The 20,958-nt window shown below is 28.0% G+C and overlaps 2 protein-coding genes across 2 annotated transcripts; both read left to right on the forward strand.

Annotated features, from left to right (window-relative positions):
• Positions 1 to 150: 150 nt before the first annotated feature.
• Positions 151 to 857, forward strand: Phum_PHUM076800 (uncharacterized protein; the record flags this gene model as incomplete). Its single annotated transcript, XM_002423613.1, has 2 exons — positions 151 to 438; positions 597 to 857. 2 exons carry the CDS (start codon positions 151 to 153, stop codon positions 855 to 857), a joined length of 549 nt encoding a protein of 182 aa, XP_002423658.1.
• A 2,001-nt stretch (positions 858 to 2,858) lies between these two features.
• Phum_PHUM076810 (uncharacterized protein) lies at positions 2,859 to 20,748 on the forward strand (the record flags this gene model as incomplete). The annotated part of the gene is made up of 44 exons (XM_002423614.1): positions 2,859 to 3,019; positions 3,321 to 3,514; positions 4,379 to 4,507; positions 4,664 to 4,781; positions 4,914 to 5,127; positions 5,220 to 5,337; positions 5,417 to 5,604; positions 5,687 to 5,842; positions 5,980 to 6,108; positions 6,325 to 6,450; positions 6,530 to 6,622; positions 6,695 to 6,920; positions 6,998 to 7,735; positions 7,894 to 8,054; positions 8,133 to 8,283; positions 8,386 to 8,610; positions 8,798 to 8,965; positions 10,769 to 10,915; positions 11,269 to 11,490; positions 11,574 to 11,741; positions 11,823 to 11,969; positions 12,163 to 12,381; positions 12,651 to 12,824; positions 13,052 to 13,204; positions 14,750 to 14,975; positions 15,070 to 15,227; positions 15,331 to 15,558; positions 15,648 to 15,785; positions 15,891 to 16,180; positions 16,263 to 16,496; positions 16,587 to 16,785; positions 17,015 to 17,296; positions 17,399 to 17,572; positions 17,652 to 17,862; positions 18,002 to 18,165; positions 18,248 to 18,427; positions 18,531 to 18,791; positions 18,870 to 19,016; positions 19,090 to 19,257; positions 19,341 to 19,596; positions 19,693 to 19,870; positions 19,996 to 20,278; positions 20,376 to 20,557; positions 20,644 to 20,748. The coding sequence occupies 44 exons, from the start codon at positions 2,859 to 2,861 to the stop codon at positions 20,746 to 20,748; spliced, it is 8,589 nt and encodes a 2,862-aa protein (XP_002423659.1).
• Positions 20,749 to 20,958: the final 210 nt, after the last annotated feature.

The following is a 20,958-nucleotide window of genomic DNA, read 5'->3' on the forward strand; positions in this document are numbered from 1 at the left end:
ATAATTCAACGGAAATTTTGTTGGGTAATTAATAAGTAAATTATCATTTCATTGATATTTACTTTTAAATTAGTTTTTTAAAAAAATAAAACAATCTGCGTATTTATTTATTTTATTTATGAATTTAAATTTTCAGGGGAAAGTTCTTTAATGCAATTAAATGGAAATATTGAAAAATCAAATTATGAATGTCAATTGAATAATAATTTATTTCAATTTCAAAATAAGCCACATTTAAGTATTGAATATTTAGAAGATGAAAGCGTTAAAGAAATACGTAATACAAAAAAAAGTATTTCCTTAATAAATGTGAATAATGGCAAATATTTTAACATTGGATCTCAAACAACGATAAATGTCAATGAATTTCTTGTAGGAAAATTAAATTCTTTGACAAGTTCTTCAGTTGAATGGAATCAGTTGATGAATTGTGATGATGTAAGAAAATTGAATGTTTAATTATATATATTGTTACATGTATAACAATTGAATTTTTTAATAATTATAATCAATAATTAAATCAATAATTGTTTCATGCCATTATGTATTTTTAAGATGATTATTATATTAATTTTAAAATATTTTACTGTTTGCAGAAATTAACTGAAGATATTATCAAGCTCATAGCCCTTAATTACAGTGAAAATTGGAAAAGTTTAGGAAAAAATTTAGGATTTAATTCAGATGTTGTGAATGAAATAGAAATTCGAAATGTGAACAAAACTTTTATGGTTTATCATACTTTAAAAGTCTACCTTAAGATGTATCCAAACACTTCAATAGGATTTATTGCTAATATTTTAAAAAAGAATTGTCAATTCCTTATTTTAAATAAATTGTTGAAGATTAAAAATTAACTTTTATTCCAAAAATTTATTTTATTGAAATTCAAGTGAATAAATGCTAACTATAGGTAAATGAAAAAATCATGTTTCATATTTTAAATATTTTTTATTTTTACATACATTAAAATGATGATTTTGTTACATGTAATTAAACAATAATGTTTATTATGAAACATAGTGCAGAGCCTACAAAGAAACATTAAACAAATCTGGTTAACACTGTAAGTGATTTCTGATTTGACCTTCTATTATTATGTAAGTATTTTTATTAATGTAAATAATTAAAAATTTTCTGGTTTGAATTATTTTCTTGGTTGAATATTCGAGTTCATGTAATGTAACATGACTTATTTTTCAATGCATTTTTTGTCGCACATTTTGGACTTGGTCAGCAATGATTACAATAATTTCTATTTAAACTTGAGAATTTTATGAAAGTTACTTCTTCATTTTGTAGTTTTTATGAATTCTATACCCATTCTAAGTAAAAGAGAAGTTTATATTAAGAACAAATATAAAATTGATTTTTATAAAAAAAAAAAAATATTTCTCTGAACTTCTCGACAAAATTTATGTAATTAATCTTGTTTCGCTCAATGATTTGAATTTATTTCGACTTTTTTGATATTCTAAAAGTTATTTTTCTTATGTATTCCCTTCATGAAAAATTATGCAAAGGATTTTTGAGAATACTGGGAAAAGAAATTATTATTCTGTTAAAAACATTCAAATTTCCATTATGCTTGAAGATTAATTAAAAAAAAAATATAAGGAAGAATTCATATCAAATGTTGTATAATAATCACATAGTAAATTATACAATAAGATATGGATTTAATTGACCGAAAATAATTTTATTTTTAAATCGTTTTTAAACGGTTTTTTTTTTTTTCTAAATATATTTTTTTATTTCGTGTGTATTCGGTTCGGCAGATAATGTTGGAAATTATTTATGTAATTTAAGTAACCGTTAATAAAATTACATTAATTTATTAGGGAAAATATATTTAAAGGGGGGGGGGGGAAATGAATGAATTTTTTGAAATTTTGAAAAAAAACAATTTTGAAGAATTATCTACTTATTTGGTAATAATCCTTGACTTTAAACTCAAATCTTATATTTCGAAATTAAACAAATGGTTGGCAGGTTTAAAAAAATAAATCACATTTTTTCTGGGAGGATAATTTTCTAAAAAAAGGTAATTTTTTTTTTTTTTATGGAATTAAATAATTGTCAAGTCGTTTAATTTAAAATTTTATAAAAGTATGATAAAAGTTTCATAGAAGTTGATATGATTAGAGCCGCCATCTATAGTATCTGTTTCTAGAATAATCTGCTCTCATTAATAGTGGCTTAGTACAAAATCGTTCAATTAAATGACAGTATAATTTAATTTACGTGTTTATATAATATTTTTTGTTTATTAAATATATAAATTGGTTAAAAACTTTGTTTGAATGTTCAAATTCGTATGGTGTTAAAATATTTACAATTAATAATCACACATATTATCTCCGTAATAAACATTTTTAATCTCCAAGGTTGAAAATTTTTTTTTAAACAAATTAATTTGCTTCTAAATTTACGTTTAGTTTTAATGAAGTGTTTAAAAAAAAAAAAAAAAACAAAAAATGATTCTAACTTGTATTTTTTAAAATATACGTTTCTTTTTTTTTTAATATTTATGCAATGCTGTACGTAATCTAAGACGCATTTTCGTTTTTTTTTAATGTTATGCAAGTAAAAGAATATAACTTTCTACTTAAGTAAAGATGGGTTTTGATTTTTTTTTTTTTTTTTTCATAAGGTTATTTAGTTTGAAAATGTTTCATTTTTAGTTTTTTAATCTATTTTATTCTCTTATTAAAAGATTTTGTGCATTTTTTTTTAAATACTTAAAGTTTTAAAACAATTTTTTTTTTACTAATATTGTAGATATAGAATACCATGACATTCTGTAATATGTGAAAACTTTATGTATCATTAAGTGAATCAAATACAGCTTAATTAAAATGTCTAGTAAAGATTCACTTAGATTATCTCATGTTGGACTTGTGGCAAGGAGCCCAGAAGGTCATGCAGCTAAAGGAATGGCAATTAAGGGAAACGAAGACCTTTGGGTTGAAATCCAGGCTAATACATTTAAAAATTGGGTTAATGAACATTTAAAAAGGTAAGTTATTATTCATACAAAGTCTACATAGCTGATGAAAAGAAATTTACAAAATATTGAATGCACTTTTCTTTTTTATTTTGAATTTTCACCAATTCTTATTACATAATATTGTTGAGCAATGGAGAATTTAAATTTACATGTTAGTAAAATGTTTTCTGTAATTTAAAAATATTAAAATAATATAATTAATAAATAGGAGAAGATAATAAAATAAACATCTTTATAGAATAATAATGTATGTTAAAAAATATTAATAAGGATTTAAAAATTAATTGAAAAAAAAAAAAAAATTCTGCAGAGTGAATATGGAAGTAATAGACTTTACATCTGACTTCATTGATGGCACTCGACTTTGCGCTTTAGTTGAACTTTTGCAAAAAAGAAAAATTGGGCCATGGAATAAAAAACCAACAAATCAACATCATTTTTTTGAAAATGTCACAATGGCTTTGAATGCAATAGCTGAAGATGAAGTAAAATTAGTTAATATTGGTAAGATTATCATTAATATTTACAAAATTATTTTAATTCAAAGATTAAAGTTTGATTTTATTAGCTTTGTCTCAATAATATACAATGTAAATAATATTGAATTTCTTTTTCTATTTCAATTATATAATGAAAAAGACTACTGATAATAAATTGATAATGATTATATTTACTATTTATCAGTTATAAAATTAAACCCATTTTACTTTTTATAAATAACGTTTTTTAATTTGTATGAAGTTATTAATTGATTGTTTTTATGAATTAAACAAATTTATTTTGAGTGGGTGATTAAAGCCTTGATGCATGTATTAACACTATTGAACATATACAGGCATAGGTGCCTAGCCCACACTGACATTCTCTCAAGTTTAGGTCACTTCAAATTGGATGTAGGATGTTTTTAAAAAAGTTAATCAATGAATTTTTGTAAATACATTGCTTCCAATTGTAGGGAACCTTACTAAACAAAATTTTGTAAATTTTATGTAATTTATTTGTAAAACAAGAATTGAAATGAATTTTAATTTTCCTTTTTTTGTTGTACTTGTATAGTTTAATATTTAAAAAAATAAGATGTAACTTAAGTATAGAAAGTTTTTTAACTTTCAACAAGCTTGTGTTATAACACATGAGAATTTAAAAAAAAGTCTAGAAAGAAATTTTATTTACCCTTTAAAAAAATAAGGCAGTGGTGAATTTACTAGCCTACTTATTTTAGAGGCAATTCTAAGATGCAATAAAAAAGTAAATTTAAAAATCTAAAAAAAAAAAAATTCAAATTTTCCTCTCACAGGTCGAAAACCGTTAATAATTAATGTATAAAATTTATAAAATAAATTTATAAAATATTTTTAATATTTTTAGGTAATGTAGACATTGTAAATGGCAACTTAAAACTTATTTTAGGCCTTATTTGGTCTCTGATTGTTCGATATCAAATCGGAAGATCTAAATTTCCCCCCAAGAAATTGATGCTGGCTTGGTTAAAGGCAAGTTAAAATATATTTTAATAATAAAAATAAATTGTGTGGTGTCATTGTTTTTTTTTTGTTTAAATATTTAATAGTGAGTGTTTTTTAGCTAAAATCTATTACACTTTTTCTTATTTTAATCGGATATTTTTGTAATTTTTTTAGGCCGTTTTACCAGAATGTAACATTCAAAATTTTACAACGGATTGGAATTCCGGTCAATATTTAAGTGCATTATTGGAATATTGCAAACCTGGATTATTTCCCCATTGGAAAAGAATAGATAAAACCGACAGGTATAATTTAAATTTAAATAATTTATTATACACGTTAAGCATCTTGCTAAAAAAAGAAAAAAGTTTTTAAATATTTTTAAAAAATCATTAAAAGATTAATTTGTAATTACAAGACAATTTTTTTGTTTTTAGTGTTAACAATTGCCGGCGAGCAATGGAAATTGCTAGAAAAGAATTTAACATACCTGTTGTACTAGAACCAGAATATCTGGCCTCTCCCTTTTTGGATGAACTATCCGGAATGACTTATTTATCATACTTCATGAAGGAATACAGTCCAGGATATTACGCTACTTTAAAGTGGGTCCAAAATCAAATCCCTGAAAAAAACGTTAAAAATTTTACGGTATGAAATATATATCTCCAAGTGACATTTAAAAATTAAAATAATTAATTTTGGGTTTTAATTCTTTATTTTTAATATAATTTATTATTTAGACGGATTGGAACGATGGTAACGTTTTATGCAGCTTAGTTAAATCATTAGGAGGCTCTGTTCCCGGTTATAAATCTTTGAATTTCGACCCTTTGTTTTGGGAACAAAATTTAATGCAGGGTAAAGTTTGTAAATAATTCATAACAATGAAGTTAATCAAAATTAATTTTTAAAAAATGATTAATATTTTGTTTTGTAGGAATTAGAGGCGGAGAAAAATTAGGAGTCGAACCAATATTGAAAGCCAAAGACATGGCTGATAAAAATGTTGAGCATTTAGGAGTTATGGCATATGCAGCAAATTTTCAGTGGATTCCAACTCGAACTGCTCCAAATCAAAGGATTAAAGTTTCTTCTGAAAAACACAGTTGCAGAGTCAATGAAAATGTATGTGAATTAAAAAAAAAAAAAAACTTTGTTTGCTCCCCTGTACCTATAAACATTTTTTATTTATTCATTTTTATTTAAGGTATCTTTTTCAATGGAATTTATGGACGAAGATGTGGATGGTAGAGAAATTAAAGCGTTCGTCATTAGTCCAATCGGAATGACTGATTGTCGATTGAATTTGGGACAGTTTGGAGGAAAAGGGAATTTTGTACCTTCGGTGGTAGGAATGCATCAGGTTCGTATTGATTTTGTAACAAATAATTTTTTAAGCTTAGCTAATTTTTTATATACTTACATTGATTTAATTGATTGAAAAGTTCACAGTTGGAATCGAGGTTGAAAATCACGTATAAAAAAAAATTTATTTTTCAGTTGAATGTAAGTTATGAAGGAGAAAATGTTATCGGAAGTCCTCTTTATGTTAGAGTTGCTCCACCTCTTTCAAACATTGAATTTCCTGGTATAGAACCTTGTGCGATTGGAAGTATTGTCGAAGTATTGGTAAGATTTATTGATTTTTTTTTTTTTTTTTCTTATGTCGATATTTACTTAAAAACGTTGTTTGTCAAACATTTTTTCACGTAAAATATAAATTACGTACGGTAATTACATTTAATTAATAGACTTATTACAAAAATTTTTCTTTAATTGAAACATACAAATTATGTTAATTATTATTAAGGTAAATGAATAATTTTTTTTTTTTTTTTTTTTTAGGTAAATTCATACGGCGGTAGTGCGAGTAATGTCGATGTTACAGCTTGGAGTCCTACCGATCGATCTCTTCCTTGTCCTGTTCAATCCAAGGATGGAATCTATACTGCAAAGTTTCAGCCCGATGAAGTAAAACATTATTTTTGAAAATTCAGTTTTTTGTTTTTTTATTATCGTGTCCTCTAATATTTATTTTTTAATAAAATAGGTTGGTGAATGGTCGATTGCGGTTACTCACAAGGGTGAACACATCCAAGGAGGACCTTTTCCGTGTTTTGTATTCGATCCAAATGGCATTAAAGTACGAATACAATTATACTTAATATTTAAAAATAATTATTTCAATTTAAATATTATATTTATTTTTATTTAGTTGCTTAACACTGACGGCGCTTTACCCAACTTGCCGTTTACTTTTCTTTTGGATGCTTCTGAAACGGGAGGTTTAGGAGATATAAAGATAGATCTTGTTCACGAAAAAAAATCTGTTCCACATACATTTGAAAAAATTGCTGAAAATTTATATAAAATTAACTTTGTACCGAAACATAATGGGAAATACAGGGTTTACGTTTATTTTTGCGGTATGGATGTACGAGGTAAATATAAAAATTATGACTTACCTTTATAAAATTTTAATTAAACGTTTGGAAAATAATATAAATGTTCTTAACAGGTTCGCCGTTTGTTATAAGGGTGGGAACGAAAAAAAGAAATTCAACCTTACCGAAAACTACTGTAAAAGACGTTCTCTCTAAACCCGTAATTTCAGAATCTCCAACTTTTGTAAATCACATGCGAACGGTCAGTCCTATTTTAGATAATTCGAGCCCACTTTATTCTCCACAATTTGTCAAACAAACACAATATTTAACAAAAAATTTGAAAAACAATTCAAATATAAGAGATAATTCGGATTTTGTATCAGTGAATACCGTTCAAGTTTCTAAAGAACCAAATCCTCCGATTAAAGTTAATTTAATTAATGGGGAACCATCGAGAAAGGGCATTTTAAAAACTGAAAAATTTATTACCAATGATGTTTTATCATCTGATTCTTTTAAAAAAGAATTAATGCAACGTATAAAATCGCCCAAAAGTCCAAGTTTTACAACTAATAGTACTGTTTTAAGTTCTACTCCTATCGAAAATCAAACATTGAAATCTTCATCATCTTATAATAAATTTGAACGCATTCAAAGTCCCATCGACAGATCCCTAAGCCCGTTGAATAAAGTAACGATAACATCAAAAGTTTACAAATCAACCGAACGGAGTTCAAGTCCAATGATAAAAAATTCCAGCCCAGTAATTTTTAATAATCAAAGGGATTTTAATGATATGGAAGAAAACACGGATAAATTTTCAAATATTAAAAGTAAGTTTTTTCATTATTATTATTTAAGGAAAATAAGTTTAAGAGAATTTTACGAAAGTGATTCCAGCAATTTCCCCGAAAAAAAAAAAATTCCTGTCATTTGAACAAATTATCACTTTCATTTAATAGAAATTAATTTTAAATAATAATATTGTGTTATGTAACATTGTAATAATTTCATGTTAATATTTCAGTCACCAGTAAAAGTAATTCATCCTCATATTACAACAGTTTGAATCGCATTAGTAAACAAGAAACGTCAAAGGATTACGTCGATGCTTCACATCCACGATTTTTAGAAAAGGACAATATTTCATTTAAAAATTCAATTAAGGTAAATTCTGTTGACAAACCTGTGACCAAATAGGCATGTTTGGCATAAATCATTGATTAAAATCAATTACATTTTTGTATTTTTTTCTTCATCAATTAGAGTCCATTGATGTCATCACCATCGCCAGGGTTAGCTCGAGGATCTGCACAAGGCGATTCTCTTAAACTTGTACCTATAAACGTGCAATCCGAGATAGATTTGGATTTGGGTCCAGATATTGTACCCTCCGATGTGAATGTTATCATTATAGGTAACTAATACCGTTAGAATAATTAGAATAGAATGTAAAAAATCAAATTGATTGAAAAAATGATAATAATTACGTTTTAAATGTGGGTAATTTGTTTTTTAGCGCCTTCTCGTAAAGACGTACCTGTCAGAATAATAAAATCAGTGTTCAAAAAGAATTTATCAGCTATATTTACAACCTCGGAAGTCGGAGAACATTATGTCGACGTGAGAGTAAAAAATCAAAGAATTTCTGGATCGCCATTTCGCACTCATGCATACAATGCTCGTGCTATTAAAGTTGGAAATATTCCTAACGGAAAAATAGGAGAATCTGTAGAATTCGAGAGTACGTTTCTTATTTATTTTTTTTATAATAATAATAATAATATTTTATTAATAATCATATAATGTAATTTGGAATTGTATTTTGTGAAAATAACTTTATTAATTATTATTTGCATTTCATACTTTTATTTAAATTTAAATTTGTTATGAAAAAAAAAAGGATGTAATTATAATTAATTTAATTACAGTTGATGGTTCTGAAGCCGGATCTGGAAATCTTGAGATATTGGTTAATGGAGGACACGTTACTTCCTTTGTCCGAAATCTTGGTCAGCAAAGGTTTTTGGCATCATTTGTTCCTCATCAAGCATTAGTTCATATGATTGAAATTAAGTTTAATGGTGAATACGTACCAGGTAAGGTTTATTTATTTTTTTTTAATATTTCACGGGACACTGAAAATTAAAAAACCACTTTTTAAAGTTTTATTATTAAGTTTTCTTTTATATAATCTTAACATTTTCGGTAAAATAATTTTTTTTTCTTTTTGAAATTCGTGTCATTAATTCTCTGAATATTAAAATGATCAACTTACATTTTACGTAAACCGACGGAACTTGATAAATACACAATATAAATAAATATTATTTCTTTAACAATTTATCACTTTATCGTTTCACCGTTTAATAAATTTTTTATTAATTAACTGAAAGCAAAAAAAAAAAAAAAAATTATAATAATGTCCAAAAGTTAGATTTTTTTTTATTGAATTGGCTTGTTAGGCTGAATTTTTTATATAAACCGAAGTCATTCAGGTACATTATAAAGTTTTAATTTAAGAGGGCGCACCTTTCAGTATGTTTTAGTCTTAGTGTTGGTGAGTTTGTGAAACGTCATCTTTAATTTTCTTTTTTTTTTCTTTTTTTTGCCATATTGCTCAATGATAATTATTTAGGTTTAATATTTCGGTTTTTTCGCGATTCGTTTTATTTATCCCGGATTTTTATCGCCTCGTTTTTAAATAAATAAATAAAATATTTTTTATATTAAAGAAATGTAAAATAATTCAAGAGTGGAAGCCATTTTAATTTATTTGTGCGTGGTTATGTGTTCATATTAAAAATATTTCTTTTTTTTTTTTTTTTTTTTTCTCCTCATTCGGAATAAAAATTTTTTAATATTTAAATAATTTCGGTAAATTTTATAATTTGTTAAGCGGTATAATCGATTGAAATTGAAAATTTATTAATTAATTATTGATTGGTGAGTTTAATATTTTATTTGTCCTCCTTAATAATCGTCTACTGCTTTTTTAATAATTTATGTAAATTAATATATTTCGGCCTTTAAAAAATTTTTTTTTCATGTTAGTAAAGGGATTCATCTCTTTGTAACAAAACAATTGAATTTTTATTACATTCAATTAAAAATAATAATAATAATAATAAATGAAGGTAAAATGTAAATAGAAAGTTTTTTTTTTTTTTTTTTAAAGTGTTATTGAAATTTTTTTTAAAACAGGAAATTCAGGTGTCCAACCTAATAATAATGATACATTCATTTTATTATGAAAGTATTTACGATTTATTATAAGTATTTCTTGTCTTTTTTTTTTTTTACGGTTTTTAGTTCTTATTTCAATGGTTTGATGACCTACTTATCATTTATTTACAATTATTATTATTATTATTATTATTATTATTATTATAATATGCATACATTTATTGAATTTATTAAACGAAAAATTATCAAATAATTTTTTCCTCTAAAATTTCCCATTTTGTGCGACTAAATTATTAAAAAATTTCTCTTTTATTTAAAAAATATTTTTTTTTTTTACACGGATGATATTTCTATTGTATTTTAAATTATAAAAAAAAAATGTTTTTTATTTTTAACCATAAAAAAAAAAAGAAAAAAAAAATTTAAACGGTAATATACCATTTTAAAAAAAAAAAATAGGTATTTAAATTCTTTAGTCTATAAAATAGAATCCGTTACAACAAGATGGTGGTTCAATGTACTTTTTATACCCGTGAGCAAAATATTTGAAGTAAAAGTTTTAATTTTTTTTTAAACTGTAGCCTACATAATAATAATAATAATATAATTTCGCTTTTGATTTTTTTTTTTATGTGTGTGTCCGTGAATATAAATTAAAATATAAATAAAATTTTATTATTTTTTTTATTTTTTTTATTTTTTTTTTTTTTTTTTAGGTAGTCCTTGGCGAGTGACAGTTTCCAGCGGCAAAGCCATGGCTGTTCTCGGTGAAACAGTCAAGCTGGTGCCAGCTGGTTCTACTGCCGAATTTTTAATTAGTGCTCCCGGCAGTTCAAAAGGAAATTTTGATGTTCAAGTCATTAGTAAGTCAATTATAATAATTTATTAAATTATCGTTTGAATATTACGTAAAGTACAAACAAAAAAAAAAAATAATGATAATAATAGATTTACTTAGATTTGTAAAAAATTCTGCGTGACATTAGTCAATATCAAATAAATTTCCGTTATTATTCAACATTAAAATCAATTTAAAATAAAATTTTTTCAAATTTCCAATTAATATTTTAATTACATGGATATTAAAAAAAAATTATTATTATTATTATTTTTTTTTTGTAATAATAAATAAAACGCTAGTCATTGTATTACGTTTCGTGAAACCGGTTTTTATTACATTAAAAATTTATTTATTTATTTTTTTTTTTTAAATAAGGTCCATCAAAAAAACAAATCGATTCCCGCATTGTGGAAGAAAAACCTTCGGAATTTAGAATTGAATTTACTCCAACCGAAGTGGGAAGTCATTTTGTGGAAGTTAAAATTAATGGAGTGAAATTAGCCGGTGGGCCACTAATTGCTAAGGTGTATAATAGCAGCATGATAAGAGTTACGGATGTTGCCAGTGGCGTCGTTGGGCAACCGTGTCAATTTAAAGGTTTTTTTTTTAATTATTATATTAATTTTATATATATTTAAATTTTAGTTTAAATTTATTAAATTTTTAAATTATTATTTCAGTTGATGCTAGCCAAGCAGGAGAAGGACAATTGGAGATTTCAATAAATGAAGGTCAAGTCCCCAATCATGTACAGGTGGTAGGTGGAGGTCGCTGTTTGATTTCTTTTACTCCCGAACAACCGAAACCGCATTACATAAGCATCAAGTTTAACGGCGAAACCATATTCGGTTAGATAAATTGTCATTTACACTCGATGAACGAAAAGACTAGACAAATAATTGATTATTTTTCATAAAACTTTTTTTCAGGTTGTCCATTTGTTTGTTCGGTCTCCGACAACAACAAAGTCACATTGTCTTTGCGTAATTTGGAACTCATTCCTGTTAACCAAGTTGCTCGTTTTCATATGACCGTAGACGATAATAACAACGCAGAACTTGCTGTGTCAGTTAGAGGTGAATATACTAAAAAAAAATTACGATTTTGTCACTGACCGGAAATTAGTTATTCATATTTTGAAATTTAATTCGTTTTATTATTTACAAACTCTTTTGTTAAAGTTTATTTTAAAGATTGCATTTCATATTAGCAGAAAAAAAAAAAAAAGTTACGATTGATTGATTGAATTTTTTTTTCCTTTGAATTTAGGTCCCACTGGAGAATTACCCGTAAAAGTAAGCGGTAATATAGATAGTGGCTTTGTTGCCGAATTTACTCCAAGAGAAGTTGGTGCACATTCTCTTACCGTCGAATATAATGGACAGCCAGTAGGAGGAACTCCTTTTACTTCGAAAGCATATGATGCTAAAGGAGTTTACGTTGGACCTTTGCCTAAAGGTCAAGTTGGAAAAACCTTAGAGTTTTTAGGTAAGCTTTAAAAATGCGGGCAGATTACGAACAATTTAGTAAATATATATAATTTTTTATTTTTTTCGATTCGATTAAATTAATTAATTAAAAAAAAAAACATAAATTTAAAATATTTAAAAGAAAATTTTATTTAATTGACCTTCAGGTTTAAAAACTTTGATATTTTATTTAAGGTCTATAAAAAATATTCACACATTCTAAAATTGATACTAGGATAAATTTCTATATCCAAATAATATTTTATAAAAAAAAAAAATTAATTTCAGTCGACGCAAGTCAAGCTGGCGAAGGAAATTTAGAAATCACAATATCGTCTCGGGGACATAACATACCTACTCAAGTTCTTCCACAAGGCAATGCTCGGTTTTCCGTTTCATTTTTGCCCATTGAAGCATCTGACCACGTAATCAGTATTAATTTCAATAAAGAAAGCGTACCTGGTAAGTTTATTTGTTTTTTTTTTATTTAATTTGATATTGAGAATTGAAATTTAACCCTTTAGTATAATTCTATTTTTTTTTTTTTATGTTTTCCTGTTAAAAAAAAAAATAATAATAATAATTTATTAATTATTTTTGCAAACATTTAATAAAAAATATAATGAATGTTGTTAATTGTTAAATTAAATATCGTTTTTAATATTTTATTCATGTTTTTTTTTTTTCAGGCTCACCTTTTATAGCTGAGGTACAAGGCGATTCGCCGCATAATATAACGGTTTCGGGTTCGTCATTAAGCGCGGCTCCGGTCGGTAAAAATTCTTATTTCACATTGAGCAATGTGGCCGGTGGTGTTGAAGATATCGAAGTTAACGTTGAGGGTAAGTTTTTTCTTTTTTTTTTAAAAAATTATAATGATAAGAGACATTTTTTTTATCATTAAAAAAAAAAAAAAATTTTTTTTTACGTAATTGCATGTTTTCTGTTTTTCCATTTCTTTGCACTGCGTTGTCTGTGTCACATTTATTGTTATTATGTGTGTTCCAGGTTCGACTCCTTATAGACTGAGACATTATTAACCTACTTTTTTTTTTTTTTTTTTTAATTATTAATAATTTTATTAATTTTTAATTAATTATTTAAGCATGCATATTTACCATTTGGGCATCACAAGTCCTATCAAACATCATCTGTTTCAATTGTTTGCATGAATTAAATTTCCCCGCCCCCCCCACCCACCCACCTCCTCAAATAGCGTTTTAAAATTAATTGATACGGTTTGCATTTTAAACTTATTTCGGAGTCATAAATTAATTAATTATGTACCATGCAAAATTACATTAAGTATAATTTTTTTAATTTTAATTTAATTAAATTACGATGATTACGTCATTCGGTTTTGTACAAAAAAAAAACATTCTAGAATATTATTCGATTGTTCAAAACTTATGATACCCGTTAATATTTTTATTTTATTTTGCTATAATTTAAATTATGACTCCATTGTTGGCCCTTTTTTTTCGGCAACATTTTTTTTTGTTACTATACGGAATTGAATGTTATAAAACATTAATTAAAATTTAATTCATGTAAATAAAATTGCTTTATCTCCCCCCCTCCCCTCCCACTTTAATTCTTGCTTTCTAAAATATAACCGTTTTAAAATTTGGTGATGGTGCAATCGGTAATTCATTTCAGGTGGTTGTAGGTTCAGGTTGCACGGTCCTCTTCGGTCGCCAGGAATTTAAGGTAAATTTTCCTTTTTATCATTAAAAAAAAAAAAAAAAAAAAAAAAAAAAAAATTAATTTTGTAAATCGAAATTTTTTTTTTTTTTTTGAATTTGAATTTACCATTTAATTTTATATTAATAATTTATATACTTAAAAAGAAAAGAAAAAAAAATTATGGAAAAGTAATGATTAGTATTATTATTATTATGGTTTTATAACATTGATGATTATTTATTTGATTTATTTAAATTTACTTAAATTAATTGTTTGAATTCAATAACCAGAGTAACTCGAATATAATTTAATTTTTGTCAGTTAATGTTAACCGTTAAAAAAAAACAACTAAATATTTGTTTTTATGTACTTACGTATGTTTATAGTTCTCAATCGACCTAAAAAAAAAAAAATTAATGATTTAAAAAAAATTTTTTTTTTTTTTTTTACTAATAAATGGATTAATAATAATATCATTTCATGAATGGAAGTTGGGTTAATAATTAAATTCTAACAATCTCCATCGCTTAATTGCTAAATTAAAATATTTAACCAAAAAAAAATTTAAAAAAAAAAAAAAGAAAAAATTAATAAATTTTTTTTTTTTTATAAATGACTGATTTAATAATTGTACTCAACACTAACATACGACATTAAAAAAATTAACAAAAATTTTGGACGGTTTGACACATAAAATACAGGTCCCAATGGACAAAGTGTACCGGCACAAATGAAAGAAAATGGAGGCGGAATTCATACAGTTGAATTCTCTCCAAAAGTTGTTGGAGAACATAAAATAATGATAAATTATAGAGGAGTTGCTATTGCTGGAAGTCCATTCAAATGTAAAGTTTACGATTGCAAAGCAATTAAAGTTAAAAATGTGGATAAAGGCGTCGTTGGAAAGCCCGTCACGTTTTTAGGCAAGTCCTTTTCTTTACCTTTCAATTTATTTTTTAAAAAAATTTTAACTGTAATAATAATAATAATAAATATTTTTTTATGGTACAGTCGAAACAAGTCAAGCAGGACCTGGAAATTTGGAAGTGACCGTTAATGGAGGTCGAGTTCCAACATCAGCTCAAGCTCAGGGTTCACAAACATATGCAATATCATTCACACCCCGTGAAGCGATTCCTCATACTGTTGAATTAAAATTTAATTCGGAGCATTTACCCGGTATAAAAAAAAAATGCATTTTAATTGTGTTTAATTGTTTTCTATAAAAAAAAAAAAAAAAAATTTATTTCTAAATATAAAAATGAATATTTTAAATGAATAGGAAGCCCTTTTGTCTGCCAAGCTACAGATGCGGCTAAAATAGTGATGCCTTCCGAGGGAATGGAAAAAGTTGGCGTTGGACGTGTGGCTTCATTCGTTATTGAAGCTGATTCTAACATGGGCGTTTTGGATATTCAAGTTTTAAGTCCGACTAGAAAAAATGTTCCTGTTAATTTAAATAATTTGTCATATAATAAATACGAAGCGAGTTTCACTCCGGAAGATGTGGGTAAGTAAAAAAAGACAAAAAAAACATTTTATTATTAACAAATTAAAAAAAATTTAATTGATTATTAAAAAATTTTAAAATAATTTCAGGGGATCACAGTGTTGAAGTAAAAATCAATGACAACCACGTCGATGGCAGCCCTTTTTTGGTCAAAGCTTACGATGCGAACAGAGTTAAAGTGGCCGACGTTAATTCAGGAATCGTCGGAAAACCTGTTTTTTTTAGCAGTGAGAATTATTGATTTAAAATTCCTAATTTTAATTATTCTTCGTTCCCACTTTTTTTTCTATTTTATGATTAAAAATAATTTTTTTTTTTTTTTTATTATTCAGTTAACGCTTCACAAGCCGGAGCTGGAAATTTAGAAATTATCGTATCCGTAAATGGTAGAAATGTTCCGAATTATGTTCAGTCCGAGGGTAATGCTAAATTTCGAGTAAATTTTAAACCTCAAGAAGCAGCTCCTCACAATCTTAGCGTGAGATTTAACGGAGAGCCCGTACCTGGATCTCCTTTCGTTTGCAAAGTATTAGGAAGTAATCAAATAATTGTTTCCGGCCCTGCGCTTAAAATGACACCGATCGGTCAAGAAACGTGCTTATATATCGACCCTCAAGTAAGTGTTTGGAATACCCAACATTTATTTCCTATTTAACTTATTTATTTTATAATTATTAAATTAAATGAATTTTTGGCTTTATTAGAACTCCGGTATCAATGCGCAATGTCAGGTTTCCATACAATCCCCAAGTGGGAAAATGTTACCCGTCGTATTAACTAAATTGGATGGAAAATATTCAGCCAGTTTCACTCCGGATGAAGTCGGCCGACATTCCATAGATGCTATTCTCGACAAAAATCTTGTTAAAGGCAGTCCATTCGCATGTAACGTTTATGATGTTGCTAGAGTTAAAATCTCTGGTTTGGGACCCACAAAAGTATTGTCATAATAATTTATCTTTCGTTTGAAAAAGTTATTTTTACGAATATTTATTAACGCAGTCTCTCTCTTTTTTTTTTTTTTGAAGGTTCAAAAACCGGTTACATTCAGAGTTGATGCGAGTGAAGCTGGTGAGGGAACGTTGGAATTAGTTGTTTCGACAGAACGTTCTACGGTGAAAGCAGAAGTTGTGGCTTGTGCAAGAGGTCTCTATGACGTCACGTTTGTTCCCCACGAAGCCATAGTTCATTTTGTCAATATTTCTTTTAATGAAGAAGATATTCCAGGTATTTACATATATATATATATATATACATTCAGTATTTGATTATTGCATTTATGTTTAGTATTTAAAAAAACTTACTCTCACAGTTATTCTATCATTAATTGCGTAAATAATATTCAATCGGTTTTTATTATTTATAGGAAGTCCGTTTAAATGTGAAATCCTCGATGCGGGAAATAAAGACCGGCCAGCTTTTAAAAGAGATGATAATTCTATTTCAATTAAGGGAGAAGGTCCGAAGGAAAACGTGGTCGGACAGAAAACATTTTTCGATGTTCAAGTGTTTGGAGCTAATGGTCACATAGACATGGAAATATTAGATGAAAAAGGTTCTTGCGTCCCTTGCAAAGTTCAAAGAATCACAAACGGGAAATACAAAGCGATTTTCACTCCTACCGTTACTGGAGTGCATCAGATAACAGTTTTTAACAACGAACAACTCATCAATAAACAACCTTTTGTTATTGAAGTTTTTGATCCCGCAGCCGTTCACGTTTTAGATTTAGAACCCGGTTTTACAAATAGGGCAACTTCTTTTAAAGGTAAATTTTATTTACTTTTTTCGCAAAGATTAAATTACTTTTTTAAACAGTATAATTAATGAAGGAATATAGTTGATTCTAGAGAAGCCGGGCCTGGAACTTTAACTGTTAGCGTGAGAGCAGCTGGAAGTCCTATTAAACATTCCGTCAAAGATTTGAGCGAGGGTCTCCACGAGATAACTTTTCACCCCACTATAGCCATTCCGCACAAAATAGATATTAAATACAACGGTCTCCACATTCGTGGTAAAATTTTTATTACGTCAAAAAATAATTGGAGATCGACGTGAAAAAGCTCGGTTAAGAGTTAAATAATATTTTACAGGTTGTCCTTTAGAGCTACCGATCAAAAATCCAGCCGTCGGACAAGATGTCATGGCTACTGGATCGGGATTATACGAAGCAAAAGTTGGAAAATCTAGTTCTTTTGTCATTGAAACACTCGGAAATCCGAGCAAAGATTTTGATATAGTTATCACGGGTCCAAATTCTTCGGCAGTACCCGTTCGATGTTACCAACAAAAAGATGGGAATTTGTTAGCCGAATTCACAGCTCAAAATGCAGGCACGTTAAATTTTTAATTTATAGCTCATTTGTTTAAAAAACAAAAATTTCATTTTCTTTTTTTTTTAAGTATTTAAATAATAAGGGAAAGCTAAAAATTTGTAATCCAGTGACCCTTTTGATTGGTTTTTAGGTTTGTACAAAATTGAAGTGAGCCACGGTACCCGTCCAGTCAGAGGTAGTCCCTACATTTGTCACGTTCACGATTCTTCAAAAGTAAAAATCCAGGATGTAATAAAACCGGTGTCTCTTAATTCTCCAGCAACACTTAAATGTAAAATTTTTAATATCAATTTAAAAATTCTTAGGCTATCCTTGACGGTTTTTTTTTTCTACTAATGTAACATTTATTTTAGTGATGCGAAAAGGTGCGGGATTCGCCGAACTTGACGTCGCAGTGACAAGTCCTTTGGGTCAAGATTTGCCCATTCAGATAAAATCTGGACCAGATAGAGAATCAGATTTAATAGAATTTACTCCTACGCTTCCAGGAAATTATAAATTTAAAATAACTTACGGTGGAGATGAAATTCCTGGTTAGTAAATAAGAAGTGAACGTATATAAAGTATTAATATTTTGACAATATTATTATTATTATTATTATTCAGTGCACTTATTTATAATTTAATTTATTTAAGGTTCTCCTTTGCTTTTAACATGCGAGGACTCGGAACCGGTAAAAGCTTACGGAGATGGTATTAATTACGGACAAGTAGATAATTTGGTTACTTTTCGGGTGAACGCAAGTAGCAAACCCGTAATAAAAATAGATGGTCCAGACACGTCTCCATCTCCAAAAATTGAAATGGAGAGTTCGGGTGTTTATGTAGTATCATATGTTCCGAGAGAAATCGGAGTTTTTGACATTCAAGTCATAGTTGGAGACCGTGAAATTTTGGGTAAAAAAAAAAAAAAAATTTTTTTGTTTTGTTTTTATTTTTATCAGAGGAAAAATATATGTATTTATATTGTTTCAGGTTCTCCCTTTCATCCAAAGATTGTAGACGCAAGAAAAGTTAGAGTCATCGGTGGTTGGGAAAGTATCTGTGATTCTTCTGGCAAACTTGAACTACAAGTTCATCAGACAAAAAAAATTAGTCTCGACGTTTCAGAAGCCGGGCCCGGTACGATTTTTCACGTTTCTTAATTATAATATAAATTTTTAAGGTATTGAAAAAAAACTGTTTATTAACACAGGTTCATTAACTGCCGAATTCCGAGGTCCCGACGGAGAAATAATTCCAGCCGCCGTTGGTCCTATAACGTCTAATAAAGTTAAGGTTTTACTCACTCCCAGGGATTCCGGAGAGCATTCTTTGCATTTGTACTTCGGAGGTGTCCCAGTTCCCGGAACTCCTTTAAAAGGTTAATTTTATTTCATTTAAAACATGCTAAGAATTAATTAAGATTGACATTCTCAATATTAAATTCGTTTGCCGTAGGAATAGCCGATGGATCAACCAATGGAGGACCCGTCAGAGTTGTGTTGACAGGAAAGGGTCTTGTTTCCGCCAAATGTCATCAAGAAGCGGAATTCACGATTGACGGATCACAAGCTGGTCCCGGCGTACCGGAAGCCTCGTTATCCGGCAGTAAAGGAGACGTGCCCATCAATTTAGAAAGTATCGGAGAGAGCATATTCAGGGGTAGTTACACCCCTTCACTCCCTGGAACTTATTTTCTTAACGTCATGTGGGCCGACAGGTAATAATAATAATAATTTACGCAGTTGTTGTCGAAAAATGAATAACAATTAACGGAGGAATTAATAAATTTTTGTTTTTATTCGTTCGTTTGCAGACAAGTTAAAGGTTGTCCGCTCAAAGTAAATGTTACGGCTTCTGCGGATGCGTCGCAAGTTGCTTGCAGCGGCGACGGTTTACGAGTGGGTACCGTCGGCAAAGAAATCCGATCGTTCATTGACACTCGACGAGCCGGCCCCGGGGAGTTGACAGCTCATTGCGTGGGACCTCACAAGGTATTTTTAAAACACGCGCTTGTTTATTTATTTATTTATTTTTTTTCGATAAATGAAATGAAAATTAACGTTAATATTAAAATAACAAAAAAATAAAGTTTTATTCGGTTTTTTTTTTGTTTTAGGTTGCATATTGCGAGTTGTACGATCACGGAGATGGAACTTTTACACTTAATGTTAAACCACAAGAATCGGGTCGTCACGTATTGACAATAAAATATGGCGGAGATCACGTTCCGGGATCTCCGTACACTCTCAGAGTTGCCGGAGCACCCGATCCATCAAAGGTCAGAGTTTACGGTCCAGGTATCGAACACGGAGTCTTGGCAACTTTTCAAAGCAGATTCATATGCGATACGAGGGGTGCCGGTGCCGGTCAACTTACAGTTAGAGTGAGAGGTCCAAAAGGTATGTCAGTTAAATTTATTTTTCCCCTTTTATTCACTCCCTCACTTAATAAAATTTATAATTTTAATGACTAATTTTATTTTTTTCTATCTCGAAGGTGCTTTTCGTGTCGAAATGCAAAGGGAAAGTCAAAAGGATAGAACGATTTTATGTAAATTTCATCCTACGGAACCTGGAGATTATAGGGTCGAAGTTAAATGGGCCGGAGAACTTGTACCTGGTTCTCCATTTAATGTTATGATTTTTGATACTCAGGAAGAACTCACTCGTTTTTTGCAGGTTAATTTTTTTTCTACACTTTTTTTAAAATGTCCCTTATTATTTTAACCTTTTATTTATTTTTTTTTTTTTTAATTTTCAATCAGGGTCAACAATCCCCGGGATCCGATGTGTACGGAAGCGTAAGTTACGGTCACGTACCTGGATCTTTGGGAAGACAATCATGGAGAGGATCTCAACCCACTCTGTAATTTGTCATTTGAAAATAAAAATATTAATTGAAAACCCGTGTGTGTGTGTGTGTGTGTGTGTAAAAAAAATCTTTGAGTGAATATAAATATATTAAAGTGTATGTCGCAATCACATATTATATTTTACTAATAATAATAATAATAATAATAATATTAATTTATATTTAATAAATTCAATATAAATATTTTTAATAACTTTTATAATTTTTT

Source organism: Pediculus humanus, genomic scaffold (genome assembly GCF_000006295.1).
Source record: "Pediculus humanus corporis 1103172107426 genomic scaffold, whole genome shotgun sequence".
Classification (NCBI taxonomy): Eukaryota; Metazoa; Arthropoda; class Insecta; order Psocodea; family Pediculidae; genus Pediculus; species Pediculus humanus.